We start from the raw sequence: 27,027 nt of genomic DNA, 5'->3' as shown, positions 1-27,027 counted from the left end.
TTTATACTGTTGTTTTATACTTTGAATGTTTTTAATTTTTGTGAACCGCCCAGAGAGCTCTGGCTATTGGGCGGTATAGAAATGTAATAAATAAATAAATAAATAAATACTATCTATGCTATTTTTATATCCCTTCACCCCAAAACTTTAAAGACTCCCTTTCCACAACCCTCCATACACACCTAACTGTCTGAAACTTGGCAGATGTCATCTCCCTCACAAGAAGCAACCATGTCTGCCAATTCTATTCAATTTGACCAAAAAAATAAAAAAGTTATAGACATGCTCTTAAAAAACAAACACCTAACACAGAAATCCCTTAACCTATTTGTATAAAATATGGCAGACTTCACCCACTACTATGCCTATGTAGAAAGGGTGACTATGCCTGAAAATATAATTCACTTCTGTTCAAAATATATAAATAAGTCATTTGTTCATTTTCCCTGTTAGTCAGCTGTCAACAAAGTCTCAGAGATTTGTGAGGGTTTGCTTCAGACCCAAGATGAAGCAGGTCATGCCCGGAGTGGTCTGATGTGAAGCAACTCTCTTTCCAAAGCATTGAAATGGGATTTGATCCAAACCTTGGTTTTGGTACAAAACTCTAATGTGCTCTATATTTGATGCAACGTGAATTTTCCTTTTTGAGGGAATTCAGTTTGGCACCCATTAAAAAAAAATGAATGGAAGTAATCAGAACTGAACATGGCTCCATGTTCAAAATAGTTCATAATACGAAGTACAGGAGAAGGACCCATAGGGCCCTCCAGATGTTGTTGGACTGCAACTTCCATCAGCCCTAGCCAGCATAGCCAATCATGAGGGATCATAGGAATTGCAGTCTAACAACATGTAGAGAGCCCATGTTCCCCATCAATAGTCTAAAATAACATGTTTGTCAATGTTTGTGTTTGTAATATGAAAGAATAATCCTTACACACGTCCAGTGCACTATTGGGGGTTTCTCTCTGGATTACTGAGGAGAATCTACATTTCTGTCATATGTTAAACGACATTATGTATTGTGATGGCACATGGCCCAGCATGGAATTTGAGGCAGGACAATCTTAATTTACGCTACTTGCATTTGATTTCATTCACGTTCTGAATGCAGTTAGAGAAAAGCTAAGGACTGTGTCCACAAGATTATCTTCACAACATATAATATACACCATCAGTTTAAAGGTTTATGTTAGTACCCAAAGTAAAAAATTGGGAGTATCACAGAACTTTTTGCAAGTTGTATGTTGATAGGAAATTTTACCTTTTAAGGACCTGAAGAAATCCCCTCAAGTCCCCACTTCCTGCCCCAATAGGGATATTGTACTATAGTGAACCTCGTGTCTGGAACTTTTGTGTTGAGGGCAAAATGGAATGTTAAGTATGGAATGTTAAGGGAAGTAGGAATGTTAAGTAGAATGTTAAGTAGGAATGTTAAGGGAAGTAGGATGGGGTAGTTGGGGGGAGCATGGAATTAATGGTGGGAATTTGGTTAGCTAACAATTAGATGATGGAGACTGAAGAAGGCGATGGGCATTAGCTGGGTGGGAATGGGTTTAGGAAATGACTAGTTCTACGCGCATTTCCTTTAGACTTCAATTTGCTGGGAATTTGCATTCATTGTCCCTGAAATAAACGCTCTGGCTGGGTGCACACAATCAGTGGGGGAAACTATCAGTGGGTAGTTTTCCCCACCCCTGCATGTGCTGCTCGCACACTTGACATTTGCTGAATTATCCACACTGCATCGCAGATTGTCATGTTGTCCTAACCCAGCACATGGTGTGGTGGGGATGGCTATTAACCTACCTCACAACTAGGGATGTGCTCCGCTCCGATTAGAAGTGGAGAATCAGAAGCGTATTGGCCTGCTCTGCCTTGCCCAGAGGCGGAGTAGAAGCAGACTGGGGACCTGTAGAAGCACGGCGAAGAGAAGCGGCCATACGTGGAGCGCTTCTCTTTTCGCAGACCAATCCGATCGCCATTTTGAAAAATTTCGCCCATAGGATTGCATTGCAGAAAAGAATAGGGAATAACTGTGTTGTTTTTAAGCTATGTTTCTGAAACGTCTTGTGCTTAGAGAGTCATGGCTGGGGATCATTTTGAGCCTACTCTCAGCTCTCTGCGTGCTGCGGTTCGCTTGCTAGAATTTTTGAAAAAATTGGGTAAAACAGCGGGAAAATACCTTTTTCGAAGGGCTGAGGGGCAGAGTCAACTCCTGGTCATGATCACATGATCCCAAAGTTGGAGGAGGGGATAGGCAAAACGGGTAACTTGGGATTCTGGGAACTTCTCTTTCTTAGTCTGAATGGACTTTTCCCAGTGATTTTTAAAACAGTAGCCCCACCAAATGCACAAACACAACCTGAAATCATATACTAAGTCAATAATAAGAGATAGAAAAAGCACAGCACTGCTACCCACCCTAACTTTGTGGAACAACTGAATAGATGTGGTGCAAGGGGATGAGCTCCCCTAGGGTAAGGAAGTGCCCTGTGCACTCTCCTGTCCTTGGAGGGCCATCAGAGCTCTCCAAAGATAAATCACTGGAGTGAATGCCTATCATGAGTTGAAGTGATCATTTGCTTCTTAAAGACTGGTACCTAGACAGGACCAGTCAAATTGGCAGATGATTCCCCCTCCTCTTGGGCACGTCCACTCCCCTCTTACTGGTAAAAGACAGATATAGCCTTTTAAAAAAAATTCTTCTTGTTGTTTATTCAGCAACACTGCTGCTTTTAATTCCACCCCTCCTTTGTTAATTTATTTATTTATTTATTCCATTTTATATGCATTACTGGCTTTGAAACTATCCTTGGCTCACTTCCTTGTGCCCCCAGAAATGTCTGATGCCCGCCTGCCTTCCCTCTCCCCTCCCCTGCCCACCTCGCAGGGATGGTTTTTGTGTGTCTTGCTTTGACTCAGGGGAGAAGTCCTTCCTGTGCTCAAGTTCCAAATCAATTTTTCAAGTGTGGAAGAAGATTCATATTTAGGTTTATCTCTACTCCCCAATTCATGAAATGTTGGGATTTCCTTTGAATTGGGCCCATTGAGCTGTCTGCAGATACTGGGGTGTCCGACTTTCATAAATTCCCCAAAAATCCGGGGATGATGGGATTGGCTTGAAACTTGGCGTCCATGTGGACACATGGGTAAGCTGTCATGGGACCGAAGGTGAAGTTTCTGACATGCAAATTGACGTAGTTGTAAAATGGGACTTGATTTGGGGTGAGTTAAAAGGTTAGAGCCCCGCCAAAAATCAGGGGATGATGGGATTGCCTTGAGTCTTGGCGTGCGTGTGTATCCCTGGATAAGCTATCATGGTGCCGAGTTTGAGGTTTCTAACATGCAAATTGACGGAGCTATCGAAAGGGGTGTGAATGGGGTGCCCGATTTTCAAAAATTCCCCAAAAATCAGGGGATGATAGGATTGGCTTGAAACTTGGCGTGCGTGTGTATACATCCATGAGGGGTCATGGTGCCAAACTTGAGGTTTCTAACTTTAACAGAAAAAAAGTTGTATACTTTTTTAGCTTTCAATGCAAGCCTATGGGGGGGAAAACGGAGCTCTGATCCAGATCCGGAGCTCCGCAGCGGAGCGGAGCGGACATAGGCGGAGCAAGGGTGGAGCGTAGCGGCCCGATCTGCAAATCGCAGATCTGGAAGAGAAGCAGAGTGGGGGTCCGTGCACACCCCTACTCACAACCCCTGCTACAACCCATGGTTTGTGGGTTGGGCTAAAGGCCACCCTGCCACTCTACATGCCAGGTTTGGATGACACAGCAACCCATGATGCAGTACAGGTAATTAAGCAAATGGAGGGCACACACACGAGGGCAGGGGAAATGACCCATATCACATAGTTTCCCCCACTTATCATGTGAACCCAGTTTCTGTTTGATGTTAATTATTACTGAAATCCCCAATTAAAGGGTTTGAACACCTACTTTGATATCTTCATCTATGCAGTGTTGTTAGAATATGAGTACATTTCTTAAAGACCTGCATATATTAAGAAAGCTCCAAATATCGAGTGACTTAGCAGATTGACCAGGTGGAAATGGATTCAGCCCCAGCCTTTTCTCATTATGCAGAACATCCTGTAGGCTGTTGTTATTTTTTTTAAAAAAACACACATTCCTTGCTGCTTTTATAAAGTCCCACCTGTTCATGCCTCCTAACCTACTTAAGTGAGATTTTATTCATTTAGTAAGCTCTATCCTGTTTATTTTATATAAACTCTACTTGACACTCAACAAATGGTTCAAAAATGAAATTAAAATCATGGGAATAATAAGAGCAACAACACAGGAAACATTTATCAGATGTGCAAAGGGATCTATGAAACTATCTCTATCTAGTCTGTGACAGTTTTGCCTCTATTCAACCAGAAACCCATTCCATCCCATTTCCTCATCATTCTGTGAGTTTAAAGAAATATATGCAGAAACTTGCCTATATTTTCTTCTGCAACTTTCCCAATATATGCTTTTGGTAAGCATCTGTCCCTAATATTCACAGCTTTTTATGCAACTTTCTCTACTATACACGTTTTTATAAGCAATGTATAACCTGAGAACTCCATTGCCAAATCCAGAGAGGTGTGGAATCCAAAGGATAACTATATTCGATTCTAATATTAGTCCAGAAAGTGTGAATTAGGTCATTTTGCATAAACATGCAGTCCAAATGAAATTCTCCAGCATCCCTAGAGGTAGAATATTACTGGCACAGAGGGACACATGAGAAGTGTGCTGCACAGCCTCCAGAATGGCACCCTTTCCCTTCTGTTCCACAAACTGAAGGAAATTTCCAGGAATCCAAGCTTTTCACATCTAATGATTTTCAACCATCCATGAATATTCTCTCTTATCTAAGGAACATTTTTCCTTTGCAAATGTGTTTGTTTGTATTTCATGGACGTACCTCCAGGGTAGGACAAATCATACCAAACCCTATTGAGATAATAGGTTATGAAGCCTCTTGGGCGCTCTGTGAACACTCAGACAGCTGGGATTACAGATTAAGAGAGGGAGAACAATGAAAGAACGCTGTCAGCTGGGTATTGTTGGCTTTGGCTTATAGAAAAAAGCATCTTATAACAAAAACATGAAAGGAAGAAGCTCAAAATCCTCTGCACAGCACTTTAATCAAAGAAGGACCTGCTGTGTGGGGCCAATTGCTATTACTAGAGAAGCAATTGTCAAAACTGTTTATTCCAGAATATGTACATGGACATCACATGGACAAGATGACTTCAAAGCCAGTTTAGGACTCCAAGATGTAGAAGAGAGGAGGAAGCAGGTGGGAAGATGGCAGAATTGTGTTGCTTGAACAAAAAACGGCCCCAATTTAGTTTCCACTCAGCCAACATGTGGGAATCCCCAGTAGGACAATGCATAGTCCTCCCTGTACCACCCACTTCTAGTTCCTTGCAAAGGATATGTTAAACCCACAATGAAAGCCAAACCAGAATAAGGCTGGTTGGTTTTAGACAAGCATGGAACACAGAACCAAGCACTACAACCCAAACAATATGCATTGGCACTAACATTTGTGTAAAGCACACAACAGATCTTTGTCTAAGGCTACAATCCTATACCCACTTAGCTGAGTATGAGCTCCACTGATACAGTGGGGCTTATTTCTGAATAGATATGTGTACAATTGCACTATTAGATTATTTTGGCAAAATAAAACAAAATAATGATGATGATGATGATGATGATGATGATGATGATGATGATGATGTTTAGATAGCACTGATGCCCAGACAGTTCTTCAATTGTAGGATCTCTGACAACTATAGATGATGGAGATATAATGCACCATAGGCTAAAATGGTACATCTATATGGGCTTTCCCTCCAAATTGCAACATTCTGGTCTGGTTCTTCCAAGTGAACAATTTTTTCTTTCAACCATCTTATTGAAGGCTATATAGTCCTGCAATTTGGTCCTCCCAAAATGCAGATAAGAATCATTTTAGTAAGTGAAACATTGTTTTATACCTGTGACGGAAGCTTCAATAATAAAACACAGAACATGTTGAATTAGAAATAAAAAGCGCGTGAAAGTATATATATTAAATGTAAGGGTGGGTGAGAAATTGGGTTGATTTGCATTTTAATGCAAGCTTACCAAATTAACAGTTCCTGAAACTACACATAAAGTGGAATGTAGTTATGTTATTTGCATTTTTTCAGAATTTTGCAATGCAGTTTGCAAATTAAATCATGCATGCAAAATGTGTATATTACAGAAAACTGAAAGGAAAAATGTGTATATTATGGGAAAGTCTGCACAAAGCAGACTTTCTAAGGAAAAATAACTTGCAAACTTATGCCTATATTTTTTAAAATGTATGTACAAATGTGTATATTTTGAGAAATGGTCCCAAAAATATGAACTATTTCTATGCAGACTTCAGAAAAGTAACCACAAACTGTTGCTAAAATGAGATAGAATGAACTTAGAAAAATGAGAAACTGAGCAAAATCATACTTGATAAATTTCTCCATCCCTAAGTAGATGTGAAAACCCAAATTACAACAGTCAGATCCAGAAGAAACTTGGAGCAATTTAAGTAAAGCCCTATTCAAGCACTCACGTGAATACGTGAGGGCTTAAAGTAGATAGAAGGTCAGGGTCAGGCGTGCTGGCCCCTACATCTCTGCGTGTGCTGGCCCCACTCACTTCAGTTCTGATCTTGCCATGTTCAATCAGTGAAGATTGAAGAGGAGCTCTACTCACATTCACATGCACATCTAGGAACACCAGGGTCTGGGATCGCACTCTACTCGCATTCAAACGATTGTGAATAGAACTCCCCTTTCACACCTTGCTGATTCAACACTAGGGTGACCATATGAGAAGGAGGACAGGGCTCCTGCATCTTTAACAGTTGTGTAGAAAAGGGAATTGCAGCAGGTATCATTTGTAGGCATGCAGCACCTGGTGAAATCCCCTCTTCATCACAACAGTTAAAGCTGCAGGAGCTATAGTAGAGTGACCAGATACAAAAGACGGCTGGGTTCCTGCAGCTTTAGCTGTTGTGGTGAAGAGGTAATTTCACCAGGTGCTGCATGCATACAAATGACACCTGCTGAAATTTCCATTTCTACACAACTGTTAAAGATACAGGAGCCCTGTCCTCCTTTTCATATGATCACCCTATTCAACACAGCAAGGTATGAACTGAGTGGGCAGGGCTATAGCACACCTGACTGGAGACATAGGGGACGGAGCAAGTGTCACGGCTCTGACCCTCTACCCACCTTAAACCATCATGTGTTAAGGTGAACATCTGAACAAGGCTTTGGAGACAAATGGAACTACACTATAATCTTAGACTTCCCAAGACAAGGGAAATATAATGCCGGCCACTCACTTATGGTGGCCATATGAAAAGGAAGGCAGAGCCCCTGTATCTTTGTTGTATAGAAAAGGGAATTTCAGCAGGTGTCATTTGTACGCATGCAGCACCTGGTGAAATTCCCTCTTCATCACAACAGTGAAAGCTGCAGGAGCCCAGCCGTCTTTTGGATCTGGTCACTCTAGCTATACTCCTGCAGCTTTTACTGTTGTGATGAAGAGGGGATTTCACCAGGTGCTGCATGCATACAAATGACACCTGCTGAAATTCCCTTTTCTATGCAACTGTTATAGATACAGGAGCCCTGTCCCCATTTCCATAGGGTCACCCTAGTGTTGAGTGTGCTCCGCTTTGCTATGCCTTTCTCAAGACAGTAGAGACGGCTCACCGAATAACAGGGCATAAATGGATTCAGGATTCAGACACAGGATCTTTATTTCTACGGCTGGCAGTCATGGATGAGCCACAATGAAACCAGCCTGAGCACTGGATGGAAGGACGCATTTGCAGGGGCTGACAGTTCAAACAGTTCCAAAAGACGGGGCGGCAGGCAGGGAGAAAAACGCTTGCACATTTCAAAGCAGAACCGCATTATAAAACTGTCACATTTTCATTGCTGTCCTTCCTATGACTGACCCTTCAATTTTTTTTAAAAAAAAAATCTCCTCTTTGAGGAGTAAGTGGAAGCAATTAGATTTAAACGTCATCCCTTGCCAATAAATTCTCCCGTGTTCCTCTCATTGCCTTGTCTTCTTCCTCCAAATCTAGTTACCTTTCCAGAGCCTGCTAGACAAAACCCACTTAAAGAGGAATCAAAATGAAGCATCAGGCTGGTGAATGCGAAACAAGCACAGTGCTGCAATATATTTTATCATCAAAGGGGTGCCGTCTTTGTACCTTTTCCTGATGAGAGCTTTTGCTAATGTTATCTGCTCTACCTCAGGAGGATGCCACGGAATCATTAGTTTCTGAAAAATGACCTTTTATAGAACGTATCCCCATTTCAGTCCTGCAGATCTTGCTTAACCAAACTGTGTGCAATCTCAGCGTGACTCAGCCCTGAGTCTCTAAGCAGGTTTATTTTGACAGGCACTGAAAAGTTAACTAAATATGGAGGAAGAAAACAAGGCAATCTGAGAAATCAATACAGATTGTGGAGAGACGGTCCAAAGGCAAGGCTCATTGTGTTTAAATCTAATTGCTTTCACTTATCTTCAGTGCAGCAAACGGTATACAGTATGAATTTGTTTTCATAGCCATGAGGTAGCTGCACCCAGACACCAGGAATAAATAGGCAAGTTGCAGGTAATGACTTGAACTAGGGCCGCATTTATTTAAACTTACAAGCCAGTTCTGCAGTGGTGTGAGTGACTCTGCAGGATGCTAAATTTTAGGGGTGTGCACGGACCCCCCGATCCGCCGCGCAGGCCGACCCGAAAATTTCGGATCGGACCACTCCGCTCCGCTCCGCCCATAGTCCGTTCCTCTTCGCCGCGGAGCTCCAGCTCCGAATCGGAGCTCCGCAGTGGAGTGGCGCCAGGTAAGGCCCCCCTCCCTCCTCTCCCTTACCTGCAGAGCCCGGTAAGGGACCAAGGGGGAGGGGGGCCTTACCTGTGTCCATCCGCGGTCCCTCGGCTTCTTCAATTGAGCCCGTGGCTCAACCAGGAAGTCTGGGCTGGCCTAGACTTCCTGGTTGAGCCGCAGGCTCAATTGAAGAAGCCGAGGGACCGCGGATGGACGCAGGTAAGGGAGAGGAGGGAGGGGGGTTTACCGGGCCCTGCCGCTGTTGCCGCATGGGCGACAGCGACAGTGGCAGGGCCCAGTAAACCCCACTTACCTTTCTTGCGGAGCTCTGGATCGAGGTGAAGGATCCGCCTTCACCTTGATCCTCTTCGCAACTCTCCGCCGGCCCCCCAATCCTCTTCGCCTCCGCTTTAAGGGGAGGTGAAGCACCCTGCTCCACTTCTAATTCGCCGGTCCGATTAGAAGCGGAGCACATCCCTACTAATTTTTAATGGATCCATCAGGCAACTGTGCCTGGTGTTACTCAGATGAGCCACGTCTGCCCCGGGGGAAGAGATAGTAATTTACACCACCTTTTCCTGAAGCCAGGGGCATGGAAACGTCTTTCAACCCAAGGGCCAAATCCCATTTGGGAGAAGATCTCAGGGGCCACATTGCACTGGTGAGTGAGGCCAAAGTCAAAGGGGTGAAGGCAAAACTACAAAACGTCCTGGCATACTGAAGCTAAAAGCTCTTACTGCAGGTAGCGAAGCCTTAGGAGGGGGCATTTCAACTTTTTAGAATGGGGAAAGAACTGCACAAGGGATGGGCAACCACCGAACGATTGAGACAAATGGGGTGGGGCCTGGCATGGCCATCTGGGGGACCAGGACGGCCACAGGAGTTCCTCTCCCCTGGTGTAGATTACCTTACTCTGGTAGTATAACCAATACGGCAGTGAAATAGTTTCTTACCATAATAATTCCAGAGATAGGGATGGGAGAACCAGGGACGGGAGAACCAGGGTGACTCCAGAGAGCTGGATTTTGCCCCAAGTGGCCCCAGATTCCCTCTCCCCAACCCTGGGCCATGCCTGCCCTAGGCCATGGAAGGGAGGACTTCCTGAGTCACCTCCCACCCGGGAGCCCACAATTCTGAATGGGTGAGACAAGTTAGTCCCAAAGATGATCTGTACCTGGCCATGCGTCGCACAGCCTAGAGCGGCAAGTCTTGGTAATTGCCACAAAGCTACCTCAGGGGCCCCACCTCATGTAGTCTGTACCTGGAAAATTTCTCACTCAACCCTGCCCAGCATGAAAACCTGAACCTATTTAAAACAGGCACACCCACATTTCTCCTCACACCAGCTCAAATGCAGAGTAGCCCCCGACTCCCCCCCCCTTGCAAAAAACTGGTGAATGCTTCTGGAAAGAGCACCCTTAACCGCAATACTAGGCTCTTTCTCCTCCATGGTGCTGAAGTGGCATGCGTCCACACACTGATTTCATGGTTTTAATTTTTGTGAACCGCTCAGAGAGCTTCAGCTATTGGGCGGTATAAAAATGCAAATAAATAAATAAATAAATGTGCCTGGCCTCTGTTCCTGGCTCAGACGCAACTCTGCTGCCCACAAAACCCATTGGGGTTGGGCAATGTAATGGCTTTCTGTGAACTCCATCCCAGGCTACTGGGCTATTTCCCACCTTAAGAATAACTTTTGTTTTTAAACTGTGGTCTGAAGAATAAAATATTGGGCCTGGTAGGCCAGGTATCAGGTGGCAACAGCAGACTGAACCATTCTACCAGTAGAGCAGCAGTAGAACATCCTTACCTTTCTGCACTGAATGACCAAGCAACGTCTGACTGCTTCTGGACTGGTGAACTTGCTGGTTTGCCCACCCTGTCCTAGGTTTTTGCAACATCAAGTAGTTGATTCTTTTGGGGAGGAGGTTATTATACAGATACATTTTGAAATGAACAGTCTTTAATATTCACTGATGTGCACGCTCTTTTGAATTATTTACCTGCTTCATGGAAATTAACACATGGTCAGCATAAATGGGTTCTCCATGTCCTTTTGGCAACTGGAAGACTGATATTACAACACCGGGGAGGGAGGGGGGATAAACACTCACCTCCTATAATGCTGTGGATTAAGGACCTTACAATACTTCCAACATTTGAATGGATGGCACATTCAAATGGACACTTATATTTGGGGCACTTTTGTTGAAGCCTCTATATCATTGCTAGAAAGTTAGATGCATTTTATCTGTATTCATTGTTATGGATATACTCAAATTTGTGTACGTATTTTTTAAAAGAAAAAAACATTATTTTTTTTAAAATTGAAAGTTTTGCCATTCCCACAGGCTCCACATCGGGGATCCCTTCGCAGGTGCCCTTTGAGGTGCCCTTGGGTGCCTCATTGGGGATCCCCAACATAAAGCAATCAACTGTGCTTCACTCTCAGCTATTTGCCTGTGAAACAGGGCTTACAATGACCTGCTGTGCTCATGTGTTAGCTCCAATGAAGAATGGAATAAGAATTGTTTGAGAAGCAGCTTTGAATCTGAAGGCACAATTTGGATGTGATGAGTCCCAGGTTCAAATTCTGAACAAGTCATAAAATCATAGAATAGCAGAGTTGGAAGGGGACTACAAGGCCATTGAGTCCAACTCCCTGCTCAATGCAGGAATCCACCCTAAAGCCTACCTAACAATGCGACTTGTATTGTAAGGAAGAGAGCAGGGCTTTTTGTGTGAGCTGGTCTACTAACTTTATAGTACGGGGCATGCTTTGGTCCTGGATTCAATCTCAGTTAAAGGATGTAATAGATCTGGGAGACATCTCTGCTTGAAATGAGGGAGAGCTACTGCCAATCAGAAAACATGATACCAGGATAGGTTTGATTCAGTATAAGGCAGTGGCATTTGTTCTATAAAAATTGATAAAATCTATAAATAATGCCATTAAAATATCAACTTCTTGGACAGCATTCCCTGAAAAATGCAGATTCCCTATGACTTTTTTCATCATCTTTGCACTTCTCCCTCATTTATAAGAACTGCCAAGTCAAGACCAGCATGTCACCAGCAGAAACTAGCACTCGTGGCAGCAACTGTATCTCTATAAAATCAATGGACCATTTGGAAGGTGGAGGTCAGCAGGGCTAGCATATGGAGCAACAAAGCCGTGGAACGCTGGCATGCCTGAGCTCATTGGGAGGTGTCTGCCGCAGATGGCATAAACCCAAAAGCAATCACAAAGAATTCTTTGGGCTGTGGGCTATTCATCCCACTCACTGTTACATTTCCAACCTGCCAAGTTGGAGTATATGACTCTATTCCAGACGACAACACACACACACACACACACAGAGCGAACAGTGATGATTTACAGTGCAATTTTGGCTCCAGGTTATTATTGCTCTTCTAGTGTATTTATTAGAACAGAATTCAAAAGACAGTCCAATGCAATTGTCTGTTCAGTTGTTAGAGATAGTAAGACTAATAACGAATTAAAGAATTTTTGGGAGGGAGGTCTTACTTGACATGAAGTGGTTGAGGGTCTCTTCTTTTTGGTCCTCTTTCCTTTATCTCCCCATCCCCCACCCCTCTCACCACACATACAAAAGCCTAGGCACTACTTCCAGTGGCAGTGTAAATGCTTGCAGTATCTCGGCTGTGTTCCTGGGGTATAAAATGCCCATGGGAACTACACTACATCATGCTTTTAGTACGTTTTTAGGATGTTTTTTTAGGATGTTTTAACAATGAATACTATGTTTTTAATCAGTATTTTATGTATTTAATACTTGCTATTGTTCCCCGCCTCGATCAAAATGGAGAGGCGGGTAAGAAATATAATAATAATAATTATAATAATAATAATGCCATTGCACACCACCCTCTCCATCTGGATTTGGGCCTGAAAGACCAAGATAAGCACAATTTGATGGTCCACAACATCATCACTGATCACAGGGCATGTCTGTTAAGGCATCAACCTTAACTTCCCATTTCCTGGGGGATTGAGCCAACATGAAATAGCCTTAACAATGGGTTGGATCAGCATAGCCCATTTGTGAATAGAAGGAGTCTTTTTATTTACAGAAGGGCAGGTGATCCAGCAGAGGCTGCTGCTCATGGAAGGAGGAGAGAAGCAATTACTTCTCCAGAATTTATATTCTTCTTGCTCGGTGAGATGCTAAGGTGTTAGTATGACTATTGCTAAAACAACATCTGGATACAGATTTCATTCCCAGTGCTGAACTAAGAATGAATTCACAGTTCCCATAGTGTGAAAGTGTTATGGTTTATGATTGCTTGGGCCAAAAGCAGACACAGAAGAATATGCAATTTGAATATTCATTTTAATTTTGCAATATTCAAGGGTTGGTTTTACTTTTTGGTGCTATAGCTATGATGTGCAATAACAATTTAAAATATACCCAGGAGGTTGAGGGTTCAGGGATCATATCCAGCTACCACCTACATGGATCCAAAAAAGAACTGGTGGAGAATGTGTGGCTCCTAAGCATCCTATAGAAGGTTATGCATTGAATAGAGGAGTGGGTGTCCCTGGGCATTGCAAAAAGGGGCAAATGCCCAATTGCCCTCAACCCCATTTGCATTCTGTTATACCTATTACCTATAAGCACATCCATTATTGTTCCCAAATCAACTCCCTGCATTGCTCCCTTGATAGAAGTTATGGGTCTCCAATTTCCAATGACGACAACAAAAGCAGCAAAACTAAAGTAGAAATCCTAGTGGGTTCTAGGGCAAAGGTGGGCAACTTCAGGCCCACCAGATATTTTGGCCCACAACTTCCATCAGTCCTAACCAGCATAGCCAATGGTGAATGGGAACTGTTGTCCAGAATGCATAGATATTTTATTATATTAAGTGATACAATATAATAATAAACAAACATCTGCAGGACACATGTTTCCCACCCTTACCCTAATGAGTCCATCCCCATAAGAATTTCCACTTCTTTTTCCAGATTTTCCCTAATCACATGGCTTCTCATACTGTGTGTATTATACAATGCCCTTTATTTCTTATTTTTCATGTTCCCCAGTGACTTGAAATGCTTTTTAGCCTCAGTTCTGCTAACTGCTGTAGTGATCATCTTATTAAAAGGACCCAATGGTCTTACTTTTTGCTTGTCTCCATAGTCATAGTCATTTCATTGCATGATCACAGTAAGTTAATGCTCATTTTGCAAGTCTGCTGGATGAACCTGCCATGACGACATTCCCTGCTCAGAAAGACTTTGCCAAAGGATTGGAGAAAACTTAGGGAATTGAATCACCAACATCTACTTGCTTGTTATGAATGAGTCGCAGGTGGGGCAGTTGTCCTAAGCAACATAAAAATACAGAATCATTGGAATGCAAAATGGGCCCAGCCTATTAGATCATTTAATCTCTCTCCTTCCAAGTCAGGGTTTTTCAATTGCTCACTCACTAAAACTGTGTAGCTTCCACTACCTCTCAAAAAAATAAAAAATAAAAATAAAAAATCAGCAATTTAATACACTGAGGTCATTTTCCCTAAAAGAGATTCAATTTTGTTTTGCTTTTTTAATTCTTTATACATCCCTTGTTACCAATATTGTATAATTTTTCCTTCAGCTATGATCACACACATACAAACACACATTTTCCAATTCTATAATTTAGAGACTACCTGAGTATGGTCCTCCAAGCTATGCTATTATGCACTGGACTTCTCTGTGTACAATTCATTGAAATTAATGAACGGTGGATTGCTTTCTGCTACTGTTCAAGTACGGAAGGTTTACCAAAACATATTTCTTCTACTATTCTCTGTGTTTTTCTTAACACCTCGTTCTGAGTTGCAATCAGCTGATCCATTCAGCTAAAGTAGACTCAAGATCCAGAGTTAGCAGTTCCTGCAAAGGAGCAACTAATTTACAGCCCCATCAGTTTAAATTACCTAGTCCCGCCACTTTTATCCACATTTAATTCAACCTGCCATTGCCATGATCACTCTTTCCATTGCTATGAAATCCTTTGTATCCTTCCCAGTCTGCTGAATAAATTATCTTGAATTATTCTGTGTCACCTGTGGATTTTGCCACTTGGTTGGCCATATTCCTTTCCAGTCATTAATGAATTCATTAAACTTACGGTTTACAAAACAATGTTAAGGCTCTACAGTTTTCAAACACACACCAAAAAGCAGGGAAATTGGGAGTTAAGGCTCACAAGCCTTAACACCACATCCCCTCTAAGGAGGCAGAAAGTGCAAGCGAAATTCTCATTCTCCCAAAGCAGATAAACCATGAGGACAGGATGGAGACTATGATATGCAGAAGTGACTGTGGGGTTGTGGAAAACTGATGATGAACAACTTAGGGCCACCTACTTCTTCTTTTTTAGAGCAGCCCTTCCCCAACCTGGTGCCCTCCAAAGGTGTTGGACTACAACTCCCATCATTGCAAGCCTTAACGCACCTAGCAGCAATTACCAGAAGAGGGTATAAACAGTTGGGATTGGTACCAGTGACCAATGATGTAGCATTCCTTGTTGAGGCCAGTTAATAAATTACCAGTTAATAAATTACCAAACACTGAGAACAGGCCAGCTGATGAGACTTTGGACTGGTCATTGGGCCCTCATTGTATAATGAAGCCCTGGGTGAGAGATGTTACTGAGAATTTCCTTTCCTTTCCAGCACAATAATCCTTCAATTAACAACTTGCTTACACTGTGTGTGTGTGTGTTCTTTTATTCTTCATTTGAACATTGCTGCTGCTTGATTTTCAATTCAATCCAAACCATGTCTGCTCAGAAATAAATTCTATTGCATGTAATGAATCTCATTTCCATGCACTAATTTGAAGGGGTGTGAGGATTTTGTTGTAGTTGTCTCTAGATGTGCTGTGTATTTAGGGACCATGGCTTTTTGTGAGTGAAAGGTTTAAGCTTCCTTCTCCACCCACCCACCCACTTTCTTTTTTAAAAAAAAATCCATGTATTTGATTTTTAAGGAATTTTTATTCCTTGAGTCCCTGACTCCATAGTGCAAAGGAGTCACTTATGGAGCCTTAGAGTGGATCAGAAGGGAGGGGCTCAGGAGAAGAGCCCCATGGCAATGGGAAAGCAGGTGGGAAGGAGGAATATTTTGATGGAAGTTTTCTCCTCCTTTGGCCCCCCCCCCACTCTGGCAATCCAGTCTGACTGGAAATCACAATATGGATATATTCTGCTCAGGCTCTTATTAGCTATGATGGGTTTTAATGTTGATAACTGGGGAGGAAGTTGTAGTGTAGGGAGAGGTTTGGTGTTGAGAAGTCTTATCTTGAAAGAAAAGCATTACCAATTAAAAAAAAACACTTTACAATTTGGGGAAGCACTTGAGCCCCAAACAGTGCTCTTCTATTTTGCCTTGGCTAGCAGATGTAGTTTTGTCAAGATATAGGAGGTAGCCACTTGTTTTTTGACTGCATGAGGTTGGTTGTAGTTAAGGGAAATCCCCGCCCCACAGCCAAGTGTTGAAAGCAAAGGAAAGCTAATCTATCCTCTGCATCATTTCCATCCAATAGAAATAAAGCTTCCACCCACACTCTCTCTTTTGTAAAAGTCTGAAATCCAATGCTTGGGTGCAGGATCCTCGTCATTAAGAATGGGACACTTCTGTTGGTTTAGAATGCAATGCTAAGGTTTTAGTGTTGGGCTAATAATGCATGCTTACACAGAAGCAAGTCCTATCAAGTCCTAACTCCTTTCCAATGGTAGAATGCTTTATCTACTATCATGTCCTGTAAATATGCTAAACATTGTGGTTTCCAGCAAAGAGCATTAGGGCAACTCTCTGTTTATCTCTCTCATGTTTTGTTAAAAAATACATTGTTCATGCATAGTTCGTGCTTGCAATCTTTCAGCTGCTAATCCGTTAAAGGATCTTTCATCACTTCATCTCTGACTGGCTTGTTTCTTTAATAAGCAGTTGCTGAAATATTATTTTGAAAGTGAAGGAAAACCAGGTAGTGTGCATCGTGGGGGTGGGGTGTTGTTGTGTCAAATGGAGTTACATATGCAAAACAAACAAAACTATCATGTATCCCGTGCATCTTTTTTTTTAAAAGCATTTCTGATCAGGGGCTGTGTGTCTTACAGTGAAATCCTATGCATGTCTACTCAGAAGTAATCCCTGTAGAGTTGAATGGGACTTACTCCCAGGTATGTGTGTATAGGATTGCAGTCTTATTAAACGAAAGGTGAGCTGTATAATCCTCTTCAGTGAGATAAAGGGCAGAATCCAACAATGACCACTGACTCATGAGCAACCAGCCTGGTTGATTCTGTTCCACAAGCAGTGCCCACTGTTTGTGGAATGGAATATGTAGCACTTCCTGGGGCAACCCAAAACACATGGAAATGCTTATTTCTGAAGCAGGGCAAAAGTGATTTGCACTACCGACCTGCCCTGTTCTAGGAGCGAGCATTGCACTCATTTCCAGGCTTGCCCCCAGAACCAATGAAATTCCATTATTCAAGTAATGGGTGCCACTTGCACAGTGCAGGGTGCAGAATGAAAACAAGAGTGGGCCCTGTGCTGGATGGGCAGCATTGGATACTACCCTTATGCTGGAAATATTTCCAGCATTTTGTGTCCTGACAAATTAATTACTAATTTCTAAACTAGTTTCTAACAACGAGCTCCTTCAGACAGGGGTGGTGGGAATTGCATTCCCTTACTGTGCCTCTGCTTCCTGCCTCTCTTCCACCTCTGCAATGAGCTGTAACTACATGAGGAAGAGAGCAGCAACCACGTGGCTTGTACAGCCTCAATGTAGTTGAATGGGACAGCGCTCTCTAGTGGACATTTCATAGCGCAACTTTGCCTGCACATGGCAGGAAAAGCCGAAAAATATTGATTTATCCCAGAAGTATCGGGTTTTCTGAGGTTTTATTTTTAGTGCTAGAATGGGAAAATGAAGCGGGAGATGTACAGGAGGCTGACAACAGCATCAGAATGACCCGCAAACATCCGTGAGTGGCCAGTAACGAGCATACTATCAAACACTCATTTAAATAAGCTCAATGAGCACAATCTTGTTGAAATTAAGCACTTTCACTTTTTTCTGCATTTTCAGGAGTGCTGTTGCGAGAGGACGTGTGCCACATGATGGCGCTTCCGCATGTTTGGTCAGGAGAAGTGGGTGGGGATAGGCAGATTATGTGGCTATAGGGATACTTTTGTATGATGTGTCAGAGATGCGCATGAATGCAAATGCATAGCTACACATGGGGTGGAGAGGGAGTCCATCGAATGTGCGATGTTGCACAGCGCTAAGTTTGTATTTTTTTTAAATGCACACTCTTGCCACCACAGCATGCCAATACACATCCGAAACATGTGGTGAAAATGGTGGCCGTGTTCACTCCCCCACACCTCCGAAACACCTGCACATGCCCCTGACAGCTGGTTGGCTGTTTGCAGAGCCAGGAACTCATGACAAACAGCAACAACTTCGCAAAGGAGGGGCACACCAGCCACGGACTATGGGATTGTAGCGAGAGTGCTGAAAAAACTGTGACAAAAGCAGTCAGTGATATTCCTGAACAACTGAGGGGTGGATCCAACGTCACAGCAGGATCAGCTATGCGTCATGTGGCCCGGTAGGGATGACTTCGATATTACAGTGCAATAAACAGCTGGTGTAGACAAGGTCCAGGTTGCCTAAACTTGCTCTAGTCGTTTTTGGGAGGTAGGTGAGGGGGAAAGTGTCTCATCTTTTGTACCAGTATCACCAGCTTCTACTCTGTTTCCAAGCTCAATTCAATATCACCTTTAAAGCCTCACAGGATATCTAAAGGATCGCCTGCTTCCACATCAGCCTGCCCATTCTCTTTGATCACTTCGAGAAACTCTCCTGTGTATCATCCCACCACTACCTGTGGCTTGGCTGGCAGGAATGCATGATAGGCCCTTCTCTGTTGCCATGCCTACGCCTTGGAACTTCCTCTCCCAGGAGATCTGTCTCACTCACTCCCTGATAATATTTCAGAGCAAAGCAAAGGCCTTCTTATTCTGACAAGCTTCTGGTCTGAAGGATGCTTGACCGATTCTGCCTGATTCCCGTCGTTGGTCTATTGCTTTTTAAAACAATCCTAAATGCTTTCCAAGTTTTGCTACAAAGCTACCTCGGGCATCTCTAAATTGAGGCACAAAGGAGGGCTATAAGTATTTTAATTAATGAAATAACAATTTATGGACATGACACTACAGAGGGGGCCTTTTCAGTAGTGGCTCACTGACTGCGAAATTTTTTTCCCTACAGTTGCCCATAGAGGACCAAGGATAGTCCTCTCTTCATTGAGCTGTCCAGGGACAGTCTATTTGAAAGTCTCCTCTGTTTGATAAGCTCTCCAGTCCAAGTCTGGTTTAAAGTAAAAGAACCATAAAGAGTGAATGCAACAGGAGCCTTGAAGTTGGCCAGCTACAGTTTGCATCTGGATGGCAGACCGAGCAGACACACAGGTCATCTGGTCAATTTCCCCCAATATGGTGAGATGCATTTCTGTTTAAATTAGAACAAGTATTTCTAGATTTGCATATGCGAATATATTATGCAAATTGGTGACCTCATTTTTGGTAATGCATAAGTGGCTGCCCAAACAGCCCACCAGGCACTTAGCTTGATAACCTTTCAGCGCCTTGTTTTAATTTGCCCAGGAACTTCATTGATTTCAGCCACTCTCTCATCTCAGCGCTGTTCTGCTGTTGTTTGGTTTTATTTGTTTTAATGTAGTTTTATTATTATTGGATAGCTGACTTATTGTTTCTGTTTGTAAGCGAAAAGAAACAATTTCATTTTGTTGAGAGATTTGGTTTAAAAGTGGACTGAGAATAAACTAAACAAACAGTCCAAAATGCCTTGCAGGTTTGCTCTTTTAGTCTACTGAGCTGGGGAGCAGGCAGTAGTGCAATGCGGAGAGAGCAGAGAGGCACCAGGCCTAACTCCATGTTACTCCCAGACAATCTTCCAGCTCCTGTCCCAAACCACCAAGAACCCCCTGCAGCCTTTGTCGCTTATGGCATCTAAAGCACAGGTTGGCCCCTGATGGGCCAGAGGTGGACAACCTGAGACCCTAAGGTCACCTTGGCCTCATTTCTTGTACCCCTGAGCCAAATTTCAAAAGTGGTCGGCATGTGATCGATTCAGACCTCTCACAAAAGTAATCGGCCCCATCCCTGGCAGCCCGCTGTGTGGGAAGGAGGAGTGAGAGACTGAAAACAGGGGGTGGCAGAGAGAGAAAAGGAAGCAGCAGGGAGAGAGAGAGAGAGAGAGAGAGAAAGAAAGAGAGAAAGAAAGAAAGAAAGAGAGAGAGAAAGAGAAAGAGAAAGAGAAAGAGAAACGACCCATTTTCTTTTGGCTCTTGTCCTGCCTGTGGCAGGCTTCGGCCCTGTCCACCACCAAGGAGCGCCCCCCCCCCCCAAGGGACTGCAGCCCTTGACAGAAAAAAAGATTGCCCATCTCTGGACCGTAGGGTGAGAAAGACTGATTCCCCTCTCACTGTTTAAAAATACAACACTCAATCAAAACGTTAGGCAAAATACAGATGGGGCAAGCTTGTTCGATGCCATTAGCGTCAAAACTCCGAAGACTTTTGCATGCTCACTGCATTCGTGCCTGTTAGGAAGAGCCGCCACTAACCATCTCCAAAAGGTTCAGAGGCGGGAATCCTCCCTGCTTCCCAAGTCTTTGCTGCTGACAGTTTCCATTAGCCCACCAGGCAGCTCTGGGCACTCCAATGCACGGTTCCCAGCCCCTCCTTCCAATGAGACGCATTGGCGCACCCTGTTTGCAAAGTGCACTCCGGCGCCACAGCATATCTGCTGAATCTCCCCAAACAGCTGTCCAATGACAGGCCATATTTCCCCCTGGGACCTCTTCCCCTCCTCTTCCCTGCCTATGCTTTTCTCTTTTCGACCTTTTCTGGCCCATCCTCTCAGATGCCTGCTGTTTCGGTCTTTCAATACACCTCTCCTTCCACGGTGCTTGCTCAAGCACTTAGCTAATGGTGCATCCTCCATAGCATTGTTCTGACATTTTCAATAAATCAGAACCCAATTACCATGTGAAGGAAACAGGAAGCAAATATAATTACCCCATGTTATATCTATGTTCCGTCCATCTCTTGAGTCATACAATGAGAATTCACCCCTCTCAACACACACATACACACACACAGAGAGAGAGAGAGAGGGAGAGAGGGAGGGAGAGGGAGAGGGAGAGGGAGAGGGAGAGGAAGTGCCCAGGAGTACTGACTCTGGATGAAGAGAGGATGAAAGGATGCCAAAGTTAAATTTAGTTCCATCTTCAACAGGACAGATGGTAAATATTCCATTTGTTATTTCTCTCCACGAATGACATACTTTCTGCTTAGCTATTAACTGACACCCATCAGGGCTGTCAACTTCCCTCCGGAGGAAAGAGCATCTGGCTACAGTCAGAAAGCAAATGAAAATCTCAGCAGTACTTACGGTTAAGCATCAATGCAATATTATCTAGTATAGATTGGCTCTTGCCATGATGGTCGCATTAAGGTTTCGGTAAAAAGGAACAGTTTTGCCCAGAAAAACAGGCATAAGGATTTCTAATCAACACCCAAGATTTATTTTTCAGACCTACACTACTGCTTTGTAGTGGTATTGAAGTTGAGGACCATGACACATCTACATCAAGCAGGATATAACGCTATGAAAGTGGTATGGAAGTAGTATATAGCATGTGTCATGATCTCAAACAGTTGTCAGTGCAGTTCAGTACTGCTATAAAGCAGTAGTGTAAATCCTGCCTCCATCTACCACTTTCATACCACTTTCATTGTGGAATATCCTGCTTGGTGTAGATCTGGCCTTGTGGAAAGATAACTCTCCAGGAGCTTGGAGAAGGTTACTGTCTCCCCCACAGGATGAGACCTGAAAGTGCTAAGTTTTATAATAAACATTTTGTAGCATGGCACTGTGAGGCCCTGGAACATATACCATTACAACTGTTGTAAGTGCAGTATAGTACAGATTTCAAAGAGGAGAGAGAGAGAGAGAGAAAGTGAAAGTGTTGTGTGTGTATTCTTGAATATACAACTAGGAGGGGGAGGAAAGAATATGAAACCTGTGGTGTCTAGTGTCACGGATGGCACGGTCACTGGGTATCCTTTCACTCTCCCGTTGGTTGAAGGCATACAGTCGATATGGGTCTTCTCCACCCTTCCACCTCCGGGCACTCAGGTACTTTCTTTCTTCAAACTGATCCCAGAGATCATCCCAATCGATGTCAGAGCCCTGTTCAAGTACAAACATAGATGCCATCAGAACAATAAACACTGAAATAGAATTTTAATGTTTTTGGTTATTGTTATTTATTGGAGATGTTAACTTTTGGGGGCTACTTTTGGGAAAGGTTAGGTAAAACTTTTAAAAATAAAGAAATACGTAGGATATTATTCTGCTTCCCTTTGTCAGGGCTATATCTTCACATGAAGCAAAATGAGGAGTTTGTTAAACAACAACAACAACAACAAGAGGAACTAACTCCCTGCAAGTAGTAACCCAGCACAGAGAGGAGCTGTAATAGTTTCCTACTTGCAGAAAACTAGTTAATCTAAGGGACCTTTACAAATTGTACCACCCATATGAAGTCTGAAGTAGTCCTGTCCGCTTGACCTTTCAGGATTCTATCACATTATTCTGTTATAGTGCAGATTTGGGCTCATGGTAGCCATTTGGGCAGGATCTACACTACTGCTTTATAATGGTATTGGGGGAAGTGGCGTATTCCGAAGGAAAAAAGGGATGGGGCCAAAGGTTAACAAAGTGGGGCTAAATTTCCAAAACTACCAGCTAGCAAGAAAGCGTTAGGAGGGGCATTTTAACCTTTTAGAAAGGGCAAAAAATTGCACAAAAGCCAGAAAGCCATCAAATGATTGGTGGTTGGGGGGGGGGGGGAAAGGGGGGCAGAGGAAAGGAGCATGGCCATTGGAGGAATTCCCAGAAGGGCAGATTTGGACCCCTGGACTGAGGGGCTACAGCCCTGCACTGAAAGGTATGATCTCAGCATTGCAGCTTCAGTTGCAGCACCTGCCTTCACCATCCACCCAAACTACAGCACGAAGTCTAGAGCAGCTGCATTTAGCTCTCCTCGCCATGCTCACATTCACCGAAGAGTCCAATTGTCCTTTCACTCCATTGCTTTGTCCCTGCTCTGTGGAAGCTAACACAATGTGGCCCTGATAAAATCACATCATTACAGAAGCACAACCTCATTGATCTCAACCTGTGTGTAGTACAGAGAGATTCAAAACTTGTACAATCATTCTGACACCCCCATTTATTTATTTTTTAAAAAAGGCGATCTTATCCAATAATTGATCTTTTTTTATTGTTAACTCCATATCCAAGTCCCTTTTGCCTGGTAATGGCACAAAATGAAACTTTCAAAACAGGCAATTTTATCCCATAATTGATTTTATTCACATTTGACAGCACATTTTTTAAAAATAAGAATAAGATGGGGAGGAAGCAAGTGATGGCTCCAACAAATAAATGCCCCATGTCCCATGCATCATCTTCAGTCACGGGGCTGGTTTAAAATACTCCTGTAATGTTTAATATCACATTCCACATCGTAATATTACTCCTCTAAAGGAGTCATAGGCAAACTCCAAATGGCTAGCTCCTGCTATAGCTATGAGATATTTTTCATTTCTTTTTTAACTACTTTTAGTGACAGGGTAGCCATCTAAATGTATACAAGATCACTCTTATCTACATGGTTGCAGACTTTTTTAAAACTACTTTTTTTTTTAAGCAAATATATTTGTGAGGCATGCTTCATTACATCTTGCTAAAGCCATGGTGGCTATCAAAACCATTATTCACTTCAACTTGTCCTGTGCAAAACTTAATTGAAATGAATGGAAGATAGGAAACACTTCTCTGTTATATAACCCACATTCATTTCAATGAGGTATGCGCTGGAAACTTTTCCTGTATTTTGGACCCAATGTATCGAAATATTCATTTCTACAGGTGTCATCAATCCAGATGCCTCTTTCTGCTGTAAGAGAAAAGAAATCCAACCTTAGTGCCTCTGGAGCAAGGGTGGGGAACCTGCAACTATCCAGGTGTTTGTTGAAATACAACCTCCCATCAGCCCCATCCAACACGGCCAATAGTCAGGGATAATGGCAGTTTTAGTCCAACATCATCCAGAGCACCACAGGTTTCCCACCCCTAAACAATTTGACTTAAACCTAAATCCCACCATGATAAACAGGGCTCATACCAAGAAAAATAAATGTAAGATTGCAATCTAATTTGCACTCCTATGCACACTTAGCTGGGAGTAAGGACGTAAGGGACTTTGTAAAATCCATTCCGTCTGCATTTTACATATTGTTAGCTGCCTTTCATTCCATTGTCCACTGACTGAGGGAATCAGATTTTTTCTATTTTCCCAATTTTGCAAAAATTTGAATCCCCCTCTAAATGCGCAAATCTCTCCAAAATGTGTATTTCCATATTTTTTGCCTTTGGGGGAAATGTGCATATTCTGTCAGGCGGCGGCTTCTTCTTCTTCTTCTTTTCTTCTTCTTCTTCTTCTTCTTCTTCTTCATTTTACGTATTTTTCTATGACTTCATTTGCATAAAATTCTGGAAAGTTTTTTTTTTTTTAAAAAAAAAAAAACAGTCCTCAAGGCTGCAGAAGCCATATGACTCAGAAAAAAGCTTGCCCACAGTGGAATCTTCAGTCTGGATTCGTAGAAATACAAACTCAATTGATTGTAAATTTCACTGACATCTCTACTTGGGAGTAAGGCCTACTTACTTTTGACTGGACATGCACTATTGGTGAGTGGGCGTCTCTTTTTCCTCTCTTGGAGGACATTCTTAGAGGTTTGTTCTTGATCTGCTATTTTCTATTACTTGCAATTTATGGGTTGTACCCAAATGTGTATGTCTGCCAATGGAACTGCCACCACTAGCGATACAGATTCTCTGCACCCCTAAACCCACACATGCTATCAAATCTGCTCCCAAGGGTTGGGGGACATCCAGGATCACATTTGGGAAGGAATGCTGGGAAAGGAAAGGGAGTCCTATTGCACATGCAGATATCCACTCCCATCACACTGGATGTCCTATCTTTTTAATATTTTTACTTTGTGTCTTTCTTCTTTCTTTATGCATACTGTATCAATTCCTTTGGTTCTCCTCCTCCTCCTCCTCCTCCTTATTATTATTGTTATTATGGTTTTATCTTTCATTTTATTATTATTGATATATGTTGTAATACAACTGATCGTACGCCATAGTAAAATTCTACATAGCATGAAGGGCAGCATCAAAAAGTTTTATATAAATAAATAAATAATTTCAATGCTGAGAATAATATTTGATATTTTAACTCAGTGGTTGTTAGCTGTCATGGTGTGTCAGAGGTAAAATGGAAAGGTGAGGATGTAAACATTTTGAAAAATAAATAAGACACCCAACTCAACTTTTCTGTTCCTCTTTTTCATATCAGAAGATTATTTCTCACCATTTTTCTTTTCTTTTGTCATGTGCCTATGGGCCCCAACAGTTGTCAGTGCACTTCAACACTACTACAAAGCAGTAGTTGGCTCCTACCTCTTATATACCACTTTCATACCACTTTCATAGTGGAATATCCGGTTGGTGTAGATGAGCCCATTGACACCATTGGTATACCCTGCAACGCAACCTCTCCAACTCTTCAATACTGAAGAAAGGGTGAAATATCCATCTCTTTCACTCTATTTATACTGCTAGGATACTACATCAGGCTGTAATTGTATCTCATTTGGATTAGTAATGTTTCTGTTCTTGTTCTCTCCCACTGTAAGCCTTTAATTTTTGTTCAGAATTCTGCCAGGCCTCCATTATCTCTTGAACCCTATTTGAATGTTTACTTTACTTTACTTTATTTCATAAAACCTTGAATGCTCTGTCCCTTGTGAATTTTCCATCTGTATATTTCCGTGATAATACAGCTCCCACTCTCCTTTCTTCCCTCTGTCATCTTCTTGTTAGGCCTTGGCTCTCCCTCTATTTCTCTTCTACATCTTTTTTTTAAAAGTTTATCCATATGCTTGGAAAGCACATCCCACTGAGAGCCAGCAGTGTGCTGTCTCACCTTCTCCTTTTAAAAGGCTCCTTAAAATATTTTGCCCTTCTGTTTTTGCCTACTTAAATGTGTGTGTGTTTTCTTTTCCATTTTAAATTTATTTTAAAATGAGATAAAGGAACGCTAGCTGCTTTCCCCATCATGTCCAGATAGATTATGCTATTCCCCAATGGGCCTGTTTAGACAACACACTAAGCCATGGTTAGGCTGCTAATCTTTTTGCAGCAAATGGTTAGTGAGCATGTTTAAACCATCGTTATGTAGCCACCACTGCCTTGATGGTGCCAGGTTGCCCCCGCTTATAGAAAAACCCATATAAATAAATAATAATAATGCTGTGGGATGGCGTCAGGTAATCCCAACATTTTGGCATCTATTCTGCTTGCTGGGCCTGCCCACTGCCTCTTGCCTGGCTTCTGGTGACCAATTCCAGGTCACCTTCCACCCGTGAAAGCCCCAACGCGACACCGGACTGAGGACAGATGGCAGAACAGCAGTAGTCAACTCACCCTGGTAGGAAAAATCGGGGTAAATCCCTGACTTTCCAGCAAACAGCTTTGTGGGAAAGTCCCTGTGAGGTGACGGCTGCATCGTATAACTGACATAACGTCAGTATGTAACCACCACGGGCTTTTAACCCTTATAGACAGCTTCCACGAATGGTTCACATGACATGCTAAGCCATAATGTTTAGCTCAAAATACTTAACCACCATGGTTTAGCATGCCATCTGAACAGGGTCACTATTTTATATGAGTCTGTGTATTCCTGGAAAGCCAGGTGGTGAAGTGGTTAGAGCAGCAGCATGGCACCATGTGCCTCTATATATCAGGGGTGCAGCCCAACTTGGCCCTCAGGGGGTCCCAGTTCACCCCTCCAGGATTCCCAGAAGGCCATGCCCTTTCCCCTTTCCCCTAACCACTGATCGTTTGGTAGCTTCCCAGCTCACGTGC

The 27,027-nt window shown here is 42.8% G+C and overlaps 1 protein-coding gene across 2 annotated transcripts in view; it reads right to left on the bottom strand.

Annotated features, from left to right (window-relative positions):
* The window catches only part of GALNT14 (polypeptide N-acetylgalactosaminyltransferase 14), a 322,644-nt gene that overhangs the window by 161,720 nt on the left and 133,897 nt on the right, over positions 1 to 27,027 (bottom strand). For both annotated transcript variants that reach the window (XM_063124153.1, XM_063124154.1), the window contains exon 2: positions 22,040 to 22,209. In XM_063124153.1, coding sequence (XP_062980223.1) covers positions 22,040 to 22,209 — 170 coding nt within the window. The remainder of the gene's footprint in view (positions 1 to 22,039; positions 22,210 to 27,027) is intronic.

This window comes from Elgaria multicarinata, chromosome 4 (genome assembly GCF_023053635.1).
Source record: "Elgaria multicarinata webbii isolate HBS135686 ecotype San Diego chromosome 4, rElgMul1.1.pri, whole genome shotgun sequence".
In the NCBI taxonomy this organism is placed as follows: Eukaryota; Metazoa; Chordata; class Lepidosauria; order Squamata; family Anguidae; genus Elgaria; species Elgaria multicarinata.
Note: the sequence above shows the minus strand (reverse complement) of the source record. Positions and strands in the feature narration are given on the sequence as shown.